The 15,173-nt window shown below is 35.5% G+C and overlaps 1 protein-coding gene across 1 annotated transcript in view; it reads right to left on the bottom strand.

Annotated features, from left to right (window-relative positions):
- Positions 1-3,372: 3,372 nt before the first annotated feature.
- galnt18b (UDP-N-acetyl-alpha-D-galactosamine:polypeptide N-acetylgalactosaminyltransferase 18b) overlaps positions 3,373-15,173 on the bottom strand; it is a 122,532-nt gene continuing 110,731 nt past the window's right edge. The window contains exons 10-11 of the mRNA XM_051114617.1: positions 12,890-13,054; positions 3,373-4,583 (exon numbers count right to left, since the gene is read on the bottom strand). Coding sequence (XP_050970574.1) covers positions 4,437-4,583; positions 12,890-13,054 — 312 coding nt within the window. The 3' untranslated portion in view covers positions 3,373-4,436. The remainder of the gene's footprint in view (positions 4,584-12,889; positions 13,055-15,173) is intronic.

Below are 15,173 nucleotides of genomic sequence, written 5' to 3'. Positions count from 1 at the left end.
ATGTAATTGAAGTAGGTTCTAAATATAATTCAATTAAAGTGGACTGAGACAGATAGTGGACCACAGAGACTTGAGTCCACTGAGCTCTTCACTCAAGTTCACTTCTAGGTCAGATGAATAAGCTCTGAGTTTGGTTCTTTTTAGTAGAGGTTATTTTTTCCTTAAATGTGACACATCAAAACTTACCATGCCAGGTTTGATATAAATGATGCCAAAGCCATTGGTTGTTTTATTGACTGGCAACCCGATGTCACAGCAATTCTTAAATCTTTTTTTTTTTTTGGTACGACCTCACTTGTATGGATTTATATGATTTGTAAAAAAACATACATATTTTTATGAAGTGGAAAATTTGTAGGAGCTCGTACAAAGGACCACACCTAACTCCACCCCTAAACTGAACCGTCACAGCAATTGTACACAATCGCATGAGTGAGATCATACGAATTAGCCATCTTGTAAAATACATAAGAATTGGCCGTGAGATAGCGTTGTGACTCGCCATGATGTGCCAGTTCTGAATATGTGAAATTGCAAATTAGATTTAAGAGCTACAGCAGAAGGTGAGATTTTCAATAAATAATAACTTAAATGTCTGTGTTCAGTTATAAAATTATGAAAGAAAATGCAGTACCACTTTAGTTTAGAAACCAACTCTCACTATATTAACTAGTTGCTTGTTAGCAAGCAAATTGCTAGTATATTGGCTGTTTAACAACTACTAACTATTACTACTACCTTACTAACTGCTAACTATGACTAACTATTAAATAAGCAGCAAATTTTGAGTTCACTAAGGCAAAAATCATGGTTAATAGTTAATAGTGAGAAATGGTCACAAAGTGTGACCGAAAATACAATACTGCTGTATTATATTCATTATTATGAGTGGTGCTTGTGATTTATTATTATTTTTATTATTATTATTGTACTGCAATGATACAATATGTAATTGAAGTAGGTTCTAAATATAATTCAGTTAAAGTGGACTGAGACAGATTGTGGACCACAGAGACTTGAGTCCACTGAGCTCTTCACTCAAATTCACTTCTAGGTCAGATGAATAAGCTCTGAGTTTGGTTCTGTAGTAAAGGTTGTTTTTTCCTTAAGTGTGATCAACCCTAAAGAGAAACTTGTTCTGTTCGTTAGAACATGAAAGACATTGCTTGCAAGTTTTCGCACACCATACCAAACATGAGAGCTGCTGTTTCAGTGATTCGTGCCTTTTTCTGCTAGCTTTCATATACAAGAAGCAGCAAAATGAGATTCAATTCAAGCACAATATGAATTTTGGACCAAATTAAAGCTCCAGAAAATTTTATTACAACAAAGTGCAACATTTCAACCAGTCAGCTGTGTATCAGGCACAATTCCTGCTCTTGGTTGTAATAAAATAATTCCAGTGTGCAGGCATCTACCTTTCTTGTTTCAAATCAAACATTCAAGTGTATAATAAATGTAATATTGATATAGTTTTAAATAAAAGAAACACTTAAATATCTAATATTGATAAAGCCAGTAATTCACAACACAAAACACATTGTGAATGGCACAAACCTTAATTATACCTGTATTTAATAGCCATATTACTTTCTTGTCCCTCACGCTTTTTTGTGCATATAGTTTTCCAATCGGCATCTGTCTAATTTGACTATAGCATTTACTAAGTTACAGACACATTTGCACCAAAATATTACCGAATTTGAGGTAACACTAGCTTAGGGACCAGTTCTCACTATTAACTAGTTGCTTATTAGCAAGCAAATTACTAGCATATTGGCTGTTTATTAGAATTTATAAAGCACATACTAAACAACTACCTTAGTATTACTAACTATTAATAAGCAGCAAATTTAGAGGAGTTAAAGGAGAAGTCCACTTTCACAACAAAAATTTACAGATAATGTACTCACCCCCTTGTCATCTAAGATGTTCATGTCTTTCTTTCTTCAGTCGTAAAGAAATTATGTTTTTTGAGGAAAACATTTCAGGATATTTCTCCATATAATGGACTGCTATGGTGTCCCGATTTTGAACTTCCAAAACGCAGTTTAAACGTGGCTTCAAACGATCCCAAATGCTGTTGTAAACAATTCCAGCTGAGGAAGAAGGGTCCTATCTAGCGAAATGATCGGTTATTTTCAAATACAATTTAAATACTTTTTTATCTCAAATACTTGTCTTGTCGTGCTCTGTTTGAACTCTGTGTATTCTGAAAAACTCCAATCGTATTTTCTCCCTCAACTTCAAAAAACAAACTTCAAAATAATCCTACATCGCTGCAGAAGTACCGACCCAGTCTTGGCAAAGTGAACATGCAAAGAAGATCAAACACCCTTAACAAAAAAGGTAAAACAGCGATATCGGGCGATTTTGAAGTTAAGGAAGAACATGAGATGGGAGTCTTTCGACATATCCTAACTGTCATGAACCAGAAAAAAAAAAAAACAGGGTTCAGGATAGGGATGTTAACCGATGACCGTTTGACCGGTGGTTGACCGTATCAACGTTAACCGGTCAAAGTTGTCGGTAGTCGGTTAAAAAAAAAAGTGATATCTAAATTAGGCTATTATAGACAGTGGACTATACGCTACTACAGTTAGCCATCTCATTCCTCATCTTTTTGTGTTAAGTGAACAAATTATCCTTCACACTCAATTTTTCATAACTCGCCTGTTTGTACTTAATAAACCAATAAAAACAGCGTTTGGGTTCGCGCGCTCACAAGGTTTGCGAAAAGTAAAGGCAACAGGCTAAAACACTCGAGGTTAGAGCGGCGTCTCTTCGGAGCTGTCATTTTCTTAAATGAGCCGTGGCAATGTTTCAAATGAGCTTCTAACCTAGACAAACGCCTTTATTTTCAAAGCGATCACCTTGTACCCAAACCATTTGAAACTAAGGAGCCATTTGTCCTACGATTACATACAACAAGCTCTTCAGCGCCGCGTTTGCGGGACTCATGTTTCGTGGCAGTGTGTGTGTGTGTGTGTGTGTGGGAGGCAGAGCGGCAGAGAGATGCGACAGAGTTGCGAAATTGCAGGCGCGGCTCGAAATGGCTGTTATTTCAAATAGCGTACCATATTTTAAACTAATCGGTTAACCGGTTTCATCCGGCTAATGAGGCTCGGTGGTCGGTCAAGAAATTTTTTAGTTTTCGCCATCCCTAGTTCAGGAAGAGCAAGACAAGACGAGCGTTTGACATTAAAAAGCATTTATTAAATTTTTTTTTTTTTTTTAATGAAAGTAACTGATCGTTTTGCTAGGTAAGACCCTTCTTTCTCAGCTGGGATCGTTTACAACCACATTTGGGATAGTTTGAAGCCGCATTTAAACTGCATTTTGGAAGTTCAAACTCGGGACACCATACCAGTCCATTATATAGAGAAAAATCCTGAAATGTTTTCCTCAAAAAACGTAATTTCTTTACGACTGAAGAAAGAAAGACATGAACATCTTGGATAACAAGGGGGTGAGTACGTTATTTGTAAATTTTTGTTCTGGAAGTGGACTTTAATAGTGAGAATTGGTCTCAAACTAAAGTGTGACCGAATTTGATATCAAAAACAGAGAGACATTTATTGCGCTATTGTTTCTATATGGTTAGTTATAACTATTGTGTGTTTCCTCTGCTATATCGACCAGACCTGTAACCTATTTTTGGCTTGCGATCCACCATTTTAGAGCCACTGCTTTAAAATACAGTGTGATCTTGATGGAATATTTTTGGTGAACGCATCAAGCGCATGCCATGCATCTGAAGAAACAAACACTGAGTTGTACTCTAGAGAGAGCACATCTGTTAAGGCAAACTACTGACACTGTGAGGAATTACCTAACCTGTCATAACAACTACAGCTCTGTCTCTGTTTACTGGAAAGATGGTATCAGGTCTTGTGTGGAAAAATGTAGATCAGCAGAACTCACAAATTGTCTTAGCATTTGTCCTTTTTACTGCCATTAATTATAAATACTGAGAATATTTACTATACATGTAAATATAAAACAGTTGATTGTATCTAGATATGTTCCAACATATTGGCATGTCCCAAAAATGTACAGTTATTTCAAAATAATCTCGACCTACAAACCTGAGACACTAGAAAGAAATACAGCAAGAACGTTGCCAAAGCTTTGCTACATAGTAGCAATTATGGCTTCAATGTGTGCATTGGAGCCAGTACAACCTTCAAGTCAAGACAAAACCAAGTATACCTTGCACAAAATAAATCTCAGTACAGTGTAGAACCTCATAATACACAATGCAAAATCTGCCAAATGTGGCTTATCAGTATGCACAAGTACAGTAGCTAGGAAAAATGTTTAACATTTATCATATGATGTCAAAGTCAAAGTCAGACATCCAGGTGCTTAAACTTGTCATCATTCGTCAATGCAGTCCTCCTAGATCCACGTGTTCTTCAGTCTCCACAGTACCATCATAAGGTGCTACCAGGCAACATATTGGTGATGGTCCAGTTCTGTCCAGTGCATTTTTGGAGCGTCAGCTGATATCCGAACTCATTGTCATTGTTCTCCACGAGTTCAAGGCATCGCTTTGACTTTGTATTCTGGATGGAGCCTCCCTGAAGGAAGGAGAAGGAAAATAGATATATTTCATTACAGAGTCCCCCGACTGTGCCCAGGCATGTTCCTGTATAGATGGAGCTGTCAGGGCTTCATCCATCTTCCCACAAAATTCCCTTTCAATGCAGATAACCTTTCACACCTTGCGATCAGAAAAATCTCATCTGGCATTACAGAAAATGTAGTTATTCATACATAATATGTACTCATACATTTTGTATGTTTGGACAGATGCTGAAATATAGTGCTTAAAGGAATAGTACTCATCCTCAGGCCATTCAAGATATAGAGGAGTTTGTTTCCTTATCAGAACAGATTTGGAGAAATTTAGCATGGCATCACTTTGCAAACCTCTGCAGTGAATGGGTGCTGTCAGAATGAGAGTCCAAACAGCTAGTAAAAACATCACAGTAAGTAATCCACATGACTCCAGTCCATCAGTTGACATCCTGTGATGCAAAAATGTGTGTGTTTGTAAGAAACAAATCCATCATTAAGGTATTTTAACTTAAAATTATCTGGCCAAAATACCAAACCACCAGCATATTTGTTTAGAAGTGGTTTGGACTGGTTTCAGGCTACATTTACATAACAACAATGTACTAAAAATGCTAAAGTTTTTACTTTGTGTTTTTAAAAATTTCAGTGTTGTCAAAACGATCCCTGTTCCCCAGGTCTGCGAAAACAACTAAAAATGCTGTATTATGCATGCCAGGCTAGCAGATGTTGATCTCACTTTGTAAAGAAACACTACACACCTTTGCACATACCTAATTCACTCTTTTCACAAACTCATGCTTTTTTGTAGTTTACACTGAGATGACAACGGTATCATTTCTAAACCTTGCACTTTGAAACCTGTTTCCAAAAGTTTGCTTTTTCAGGTCCCCAAAACGCCGCTGTCATGTAAATGAATGTCTAAAACGCATAAAAACGTTTCCATTTTTAGTTGAAAACAGCATTGTGTAAATGCCCCCTATACTTGTAAACAGTGTTTGATCTATGCATATTTCTCTCCTTATTCAGACAAGACAACTTTTTCACTGGAGCAACATCATGATAGAGAACTCGTATTGTAGGCAGAAGCTAAAAACATTTTAATAATGATTTTATTACAAACACACAGTTTTTTTGTGCAGTAGAGCCGTGTGGATTACTTGTGGATTATTATGATGTTCTTATCAGCTGTTTGGGCTCTCATTCTGACGGCACCCATTCACTGCAGAGGATCCATTGGTGAGCAAGTGATGGAATGCTAAACAAACATCTACATTTTAGATGGCCTGAGGGTGAGTAAAATGTTCAGCAAATTTTCATTTTTGGATGAGCTATCCTTTAAAAGGTAAACGTATTTACAGATCTTTTAAAATCTAATAATCCTTTACATTATAAATATATTTCTACAGACATGTTTTACAATCATATAGATATTCTTGAGCCCTTAACCTCAAGCCTAACCTAACCACTTCCTAACTACACAGAAACAGATAAATGTATAGTGGCAATGAGTTTAATTACAGATTTTAAAGTGAAATCAAAAATTGTAAATTGCTGAAAATTGCTGAAAATCCCCAAATCTCCCCATAAAGGTCATCACATTAAAAAAGATACAAATGCCACAGTGGCATTTCACAGTTGGTCACAAGCATGCAAGAGCCAATGCATTTGATGTCTTTGACCTCAAACCTGTGGTTTAACACTTGAGGAGGCAAATTTTGAATGTTTAAATTAATGCAACGCTTGATTTGAATTTGATTTTGGATTTGAATAGATGCGATCACATTGAATACAGTATATTTGTCACTGAATAAATTCAATAAAACCAGCCTATGTTATTTCCATCAAGTCAACAATTTATAAACCTGAAAGGATTTACAACATTTGCACATCTTGCACAGGTTGTAAATGAGTAATACGCTTCTTAGATGCTGTTGACACTGTACATTATGTAAATTTCAGCATCCATGTCATCATAAAAAATGTGTGTGATACTACTTTACAGATGAATACCTATGATTACTAATTAGACATGAAAAAACATTAAAAGCATCAACTGATAATTCAAGCTTGAATTTTATGTAATGTATGGATCAGAGACACGATTAATTGTGTTCATTTTCTAATGCACCTTTTTTAATAATTTTACTTTTTATAATTATATTTATAATATAGATTTATTTTAAAATTAAAAAGTACAGTACAAATAAACATTTTTGTAATAATAATAATGCAACAAAAATCTTTAAAATCATCAGATTTTGCAATGAAATTTCATACAATCATAATCTTGAAAGGGGTTGTGAAGCGCTCAAAGAGAATAACATGAGAAAGTGGAAAATTTGGGTCAAAATATTCAACACTTTAGAGACATCAGGCACATCAAATTCATCTTCATCTTTCATCATCTCTTCTGAAAGGGGCTTGATAGAGTCACAGCTGATGTATCAGCTAGGGAACAGCAGCGCTGCAGGCTTAGACATGAGAGAGCAGGCTAAGAGCTAAAGGGAAGCATCCGCACTGATCTCAAGCCGGGGAGGATGGGACTGCAGGACTGAGATAGGGTGGCTGAGTTTTTCACTGCCAGCATTCATTTTAGCCCGCTTTTCACAGAAGAGAACGCCTGTGGCCTTAAGACCTGGGTTTATTTGGTCTCAGTACCGCAGACTCCCTCTCGTTCTTTGAGAGGTGCTCAAGGAGTCCCACACAGCTGTGGTCAGGAGGTCTTCAGATAGAGGCTTTACATTCTCTAACCGTTTCTTTATAAAGGGTGTTACCTGAAGCATATCACATGTACTGTGCAACCTCTACATTTACAAGAAAAGCAGGACATATAGTACAGCTACAAGCATTACAGTTTAACAGGTCAAAAATGTCCGAAGATATAGCTGTGACTGAGGTCATTTCTAGTGTTGACTTCCTAGAAGAGTGTAAACACTGTGACTTTGTGACGCCCTAACCAGTGTTTTCTTTGATTAAGCTGTTTTTTTTTTTTAGTAGTTTTTAGTAAATCAAATTTAAATAAATGAAACCACTATGTTCATTATTACATCCAGCAACACAACACCTCAATCACTCAATCGGAGATATTCTTGTCTAACTTACATCCCTGCTCCGGCATCGAAACAAAGAGGGCGGACTGTTACAACTGATCTGAGGTAAAACGCTCATGTCAATCTACTATCGTGGGAGCGGCCTCTGTTGGTGTGATGCCACAATGACAGGCATCTGAGAATGGCTCAATTTGAAAAAAGGAATATTATTTTTACAGTTTAATTAAAAACCACTGCATGGATTTTTATCATTATAGAGTAGATTTGTACATACACTGCCAACACACATTAATGTTCAAACAACATGTAAAAGTAAACTTAGCATCCGATGACCCCTTTAAAATACATTCAACACCTGTCAGTCAAAGATAAAACCAGACAAAAAAAAAAAAAAAATCCTGGCATGCGATTTTTGTGTAACTCGTGATGCTTACTTCTGACACGACAATCTTTAAAGTCCCCATCCAGTGATGGAATGCTAAACAAACATCTACATTTTAAATGGCCTGAGGGTGAATAAATGTTTAGCAAGTTTTCATTTTTGGATGAGCTATCCTTTAAAAGGTACATGTATTTACAGATCTTTTAAAATCTAATAAACCTTTACATTATAAATGTATTTCTTCAGGCATGTTTTACAATCATATAGATATCCTTGAGCCCTTAACCTCAAGCCCACTCTAAACCTAACCATTTCTCAACTACACAGAAACAGATAAATGAATAGTGGCAATGAGTTTACAGATTTTAATATGAAATTAAAATTGTAAATTGCTGAAAATTGCTGAAAATCCCCAGATCTCTCTATCAAGGTCATCACATTAAAAAAGATTCAAATGCCACAGTGGCATTTCACAGTTGGTCACAAGCATGCAAGAGCCAATGCATTTGATGTCTTTGACCTCAAACCTGTGGTTTAACACTTGAGGAGGCAAATTTTGAATGTTTAAATGAATGCAATGCTTGATTTGAATTTGATACTGGATTTAAATAGATGGGATCACATTGAATACAGTATATTGTATACAGTATATGTCACTGAATAAATTCATTAAAACCAGCCTATATTATATAGCCAGCCTATATAGTTCATCAAATAAGTGCTAAATTCAGTGTCTAATTGAAGTATTGAAGTGGTTTTCTCACCAGTTCTTCCTTTAAAGATAAAAATTCCCACTTTTTTCCTATGGTATTATTGTTTTAAAGTACATTCAACACCTGTAAGTCAAAGATAAAACCAGACAAAAAAAAAATCCTGGCATACAATTCTTGTGTAACTCATGATGCTTTCTTCTGACACGACAGTCTTTAAAGTCCCCATACTTTGATTAAAATTTTGCAAGACTCAGAATAATTCATAAAACTTGGCAAGAAGCCTCGAATCGTAATAAGTAACGTGACTCGCTGTCAGTTTACTGATACTGCTGACAGTTGTTGAGCAGCTGAAAGTTTTGAAAGTCATTGATTTCAAAGAATTATGCTCAACTTAGAGCTTGAGTCATCGAACTTATGGGGAACTGAAGCTTGTTTCATCATTAAGGGTTATTTCTGAGGGCTATTTCAACATTGTTTTTAAAATTTAAGCTCACATTTTTCTTGACAAATGCAACAAGAACAAAAACACCTCAATGACACTCTTAGCCAAGATTTTTCTTTGAAGCTAATGAAATCAGAATAAAACAAGATGAAGCTTGCATTGTTTTTTTGTTCATTGTTTGTTCTCTGAAAACAGTTCATCGTTTTATCCTGATTTCACCGTAATTTGTCATGCGCATGTGGCACTTGTCTTAGTACGTCTGCTAAAGCTGCCCGAGGCACAAATGTTCCACTTATAATGATGCATAAGAAGTGTGTTAAAGGTTACAGGTTTCCAAAGTCTTTAAAGTGATTCATTCAAGCATGGGGAATCTAACGTGGCGGTGTGCATTCAGCTGTGGGCACAGAGTAAATATGAAGGGCAGCGCTAAATCAGCCCATCACGTGAACTGTTGTGCATCGCTGGCTGATGTCGACATGAAGGATCTTGCACATTCTCATGTCTGTTTCCAGACCTACTCATCAATTCACCATAAAGAATTGGTCAGTTGGCTGTTATGAGAATGGCCTTCTCTCACATCATGTCTAAGAAATAAACCAGCAAGGGAATTTAATATTGATCCAGTCTATTTCAGTGATGACGCGTGCATGCGAGTGTGAGACTGAGATTAGACTGGAGCATTGCCTTCAGCCATAGCTCATGTGAGATACATACATAAACACAAAGGCAGTTAAGGAGGCAGCAGAGATATTTCATAATTAGAGAAAGAAGTTACAAATGGCAAGTGATAAAACAGAAACTAATTAATGAGAGTAACCAACGCACATTTCAATGAGTAACATCATCTGTCCTATAAAGAACAAAAATAACTGTAATAAACAGACGCTCTCATGCTAAATTAGTATTATTAAAAGTAATCTATCAACCGTTTAATTTCTAGTCCCCCACCCCCATATGGTTATTAAAGAAAATTGTTTTTTAAAAATTATATTAAAACCGTAAAACAAAATGACTCTTTTTAAAAGTGTAAACAGCACATCTATATGCCTGAATAGATAATATACTAAGGTATAAAACCTAATTGTTTAAAGGATTAAAATAACAAATAAAAACAAAGTTGAGTGCGTTTTTACATTAAATTCAATTAATGATAAAGAAAATAGATGAAAACCTATTTCAATAGAAATGACAGAATTCACTATAAATGGATGAAAAGATGTTATAACACAATGTGACAAAGATTGGTTTCACTTACATTTTTTATGGTTCATCTGTAATTTTGTAGTGCTTATTATTACGGTACTATTTATTTTCACATAGCATCAATATTCTGGTAAAAATTTAGGTCAGGTAAAGTTTACAACTTCTATCAGTACTTATGTGGTTGAAAAGACAGTTTGTGTTGCTCTTTCTGCGTTCACATTTACCCCGACCCTCTGATTCATTAACATGGGCAGCGACAAAACGAGCTTCTCACGCTCCACTGACACTCGTAATGTGAAACAGTCCTAATAGACATAGCTAAATTGTTGTCTTTCAGGAATGAGATCGCATGGGTGTTTGAATCGAGATCTCGAAATTTAAAGGATTAATCGTGCAGCTCTAATGTAAACACTGCAAAATGTTTTATGGGGTCACGAGATCTCGCGAGATCCGATGTGTCTCCTGAGAGATCTCGTCGCATCCCTGTAATATAATATAATATAATATAATATAAGTTGCGAATACAGTGAAGCAATAAGAGACTGTGCTATATTATGAATATGGTGATGTCTAAAGGGAACCCCTTCAGCTGTGACTATTATTAATACAATATAATATAATATAACATAATATAATATAATATTTAAAAATGCAATGTTTGAGCAATAAGGGACTGTGATATATTATGAATATAGTGATGTCTAAAGGGGACCCCTTCAGCCGTGACTATATTCAATATAACATAATATAATATAATATAATATAATATTTACAAATACAATGTTTGAGCAACAAGAAACTATAGTGCTATATTTTGAAAATAGTGATATCTAAATCCGACCCCTTTAGCCGTGAATACATTCCTTCAGCTTGAAGATGATGGCTGCGTCTGAAACCTCAGGCAGCTGCCTTTGCTGCCTCACTGCCTTGCCTGTCAATGACTAAACAGACAGCATCTGTGTATGAAAGCACCTCTTAAGTAAACAGCTTTTAGACAGGCTTCCAAGGCACCATAACATCCTGTCTAATGATCTTGAACAAATTCAAATGAGCTTTAGAGATAACGGAGCAAATATTTATTGTCTACAGTGCTTTTTTTCTGGTAGTAATTTTCTGGGAGAACCGGATTTGGATGTTCCTTGCTACCTTACAGTGTCATTTTAGTATTATAGTATAGTTTTATAGATTTTAGTTTCAACAACAACTTCTTAACTCCATACAGTGCAAAGGCAGCATTTTTCAGTTTACATAATTAATAAAATTATGACACAATAAATTGCCCTAGTTACTATTAAAATTACATTTAGTTATTGAAATAGCATCTGTCGTATTATAAAATATGAAAGTCCCTTTGTCTCCAGATCTCAGAAGAGGCCCTAAGCTTGATGTGCCACTTATTATGTTTGAAAACCACAGCTTTAAGGCTATATTTAAACAGCTGATTACCCCCATGGCTTATATTCCTTATACAAACATGTGAACTCACTGGATTTTGGGGAATAATAGAGTTGATGATGCATTTGAGCTTTACATTTGAAAGGAGCTGAGGAATGTATGACTCCATCTGACCTTTGTGGCTCTAATTAGAGGTCCGGAAGAGAACTAATGACCAAAGACTCCTTCGCAAAGACTTTTTCAAATAAATCTTTCATTTTACATTTATGTCCTTTTTACAGACTTCTCTCTTGTATTACAAATTGTTCTCACTCCCGAGGTACCAAACACAGTGCTAGGGCACAAAGAACTCTGAATGTCAAAATGTAGAGGTGCCCCTTAGAGCGTCCTTAGAGTCACGCAGGTTTGTTTTCAGCGAGAAACCTTTGCCTTTATTACACAGATGCAAAGGGCATCAAAATTAATGTTTAATTTGGATTCAGCAATATTAATTTGTTTGCAGTGATTCATATTTTAATCCGTTGTCTTCTCAAGGAGTTCTGCTCTACTGAAGTGTTGTGTTTTCTTTTTCAGTTTTGATGACTAAAACATGAACTTTATCAACATCAACTTTCATCATGGCAGTCACTCTTAACTTTAAACCATCACTTCTGATGGATAATACGAGTTTGTAATCCATAATAACGCCTCCTCCAGTGAAAAAGTCCAAACCTTGCTGTCCTCTCACATTAAAATCCACTGACATAGTTGTTTAAAACTGTTTTAGATTGTGTTTACTGCTTGTAAACAGTGCTTGCTCTGTGGATATATCATTCCCTGATTCAGACAAGATGACCTTTTCACTGGGGAAGGCAACATTATAAATAGAGGACTATCTATAGCTGGAAGCAACGGTTTGAAGTTAAAAGCATCCTAACGATAGATTTGTTTCTTATAAACACACAGCTTTTCACTTCACAATACATTATGATGCTTTTATCAGCTGTTTGGACTCTAATTCTGACGGCACCCATTCACTGCAGAGGTGAGCAAGTGATGTAATGCTAAATTTCTCAAAATCTGCTTTTATGAAGAAATAAACTATCTGTATCTTGTAGACTGTGCAGCAGGTGTGTATTACCTGAGTAAAACGCCAGTGGAGCTTCATGCGTTTAGCCACAGCATAGCTGCACTCAATGAGCCGTGGCCGGCCGTTCACATCCACCAGGCACTTGTTGTCATCATCGTCAATGGTGGGGCTCAAGATGCCCACGAATAACTGCTGAGTGCTGGTGTAGTATACATTCTGCAATGATAGAGTAAACTCATGAATAAAAGCAGGCTACAGAGTAAGCTTGTGAAATAGAGCAGGTCTGGAAGCAAATAGTCATTTTACATTTATAAGCTACTGTGGAAGATTACAAGGACAGGCAGTTGAACCGTTCAATACGATAAATGTCTATACCTTATGTCATGAGACATCTTCATGCAGCAGACCATGAAAATACACAAACTAAAGGTGTGATTTCAAATCAGCTCAAGATGGAAGGCACATTCTAGTGCTTTCAAACACATAATGAGGCATACAGGTGCACTCTGAGAGTAAAGGAAATCACAAAATAATATTGGACATATCAGCCATATGACTCATATACAGTGGCATGCGAAAGGTTGGGAAACCCTTGCAGAATCTTTGAAAATGTAAATAATTTTAACAAAATAAGAGAGGTCATACAAAATGCATGCTATGTTTTATCCAGAGTAAGATATTTTACGTTAAAAAATGTTTGCATATAGTCAACAAGACAAAAAAAAAAAAAAAAAAAAAAAAGTTAAAATAACCCCTTTCAAAAGTTTGTGAACTCTTGGTTCTTAATACTGTGTGTGGTTACCTGGATGATCATGAGTCCCTTGTTTGTTCTGAACAGTTAAACTAAGCACTGTTCTTCAGAAAAATCCTCTAGGTCATGCAGATTTTTCAGCTTTCCAGCATCTTTTGCATATTTGAACCCTTTCCAGCAGTGACTGTATGATTTTGGGATCCATCTTTTCACACTGAGGACAACTGAGGGACTAACACAACTATTAAAAAGGTTCAAACATTTACTGATGCTCCAGAAGGAAACACTGCGCATCAAGAGCCAGGGCTGAAAACTTTTGAACAGCATGAAGATATCCTAATTTTTCTTATTTCGTTGAAATGTTTTACTGAGAACCAAGGGTTACCAAACTTTTGAAACGGGTTATTTTAAATTCCGCTTTTCGTCTTGTGGAATATATGTAAACATCTTTATGTAAAATATCTTACTCAGGACAGTGCAAAATAAAAAATAACTAATAAATTAAAAAAAAGTATGAGCTCTCTTTTTTTGTTAAAATTATTTACATTTTCACAAATTCTGCAAGTGGTTCCCAAACTTTCACATGCCACTGTATGTAAGGGGAATTAATAAATAAATACAGTAAATAAATACCTATTTTTTCCCCTAAAATATGAGCCACATGTCTGAGTCATTCTTTATGTGCTCTTCTATAGGACACTTCACAGATTTTGACTTTTTTTTTTCTTTCTTTAATAATCACAGCGTTTTAATAATTCAGACTTCATATGCAATTTACAAATCTTTTATTTGATATGTTAATTTTTTTTTATATGTTTCACATCTTGCTGCTCTAAATAAGTTCATTAATTATTGAATACAGTTTGGGGATATGCTAATAAACCTATTCCACTTTTCAAGTGACAGGATGCCTTTTTTTGATTTGCCATACTTGTATAATTCTCTTTGTTGACTAAGCAATGTATTATTCATATACAAGTGAGGATCAGCATTATGCATTACGCACACTCATACTGAACCTCAGTGCATTAACACTTTAGAACAGATGGTCACATTTAGCCTCTACCAAAAGTGCCCATACATTTGCAGAAAAAAACACACCATTATTAGCATTGTATTGAAGGGGTCATATCATACATATTTATCAGTATATTTTGTCCATGTGGTCCACTTATAACGTTAGCCAAGTTCAACACAGCCAGAAAGTCATAATATGATATTTATGTGCATCTTCCACCATCTGTCTGACCCTTTGAATTAAACAGCCTATTTTTGCAACTAGGCACACTGGAAATATGTGACAAAACTGCAAAAACATACCTATACATACATTTCATTGCATTTTCACTAATGTGTTTTTATTAGGGCTGTCAGTCGATTCAAATTTTTAATCTAATTAATTACATAATGTTTCGATTAATCTAATTAACCGCAAATTAATCGCACATCAAATTTAAAAAAAAGATCATTTAAAGTCGTTGTATAAAGCATCAAACAGATATTACAAAAAGTAGCTTCAGCAAAAGATTATTTGTTTGATAAAATGTATTTTATTTGTTTCAAAATAGAATTTGTTACACACAA

The sequence above is a fragment of the Labeo rohita genome, chromosome 7 (genome assembly GCF_022985175.1).
Source record: "Labeo rohita strain BAU-BD-2019 chromosome 7, IGBB_LRoh.1.0, whole genome shotgun sequence".
Taxonomy (NCBI): domain Eukaryota; kingdom Metazoa; phylum Chordata; class Actinopteri; order Cypriniformes; family Cyprinidae; genus Labeo; species Labeo rohita.
Note: the sequence above shows the minus strand (reverse complement) of the source record. Positions and strands in the feature narration are given on the sequence as shown.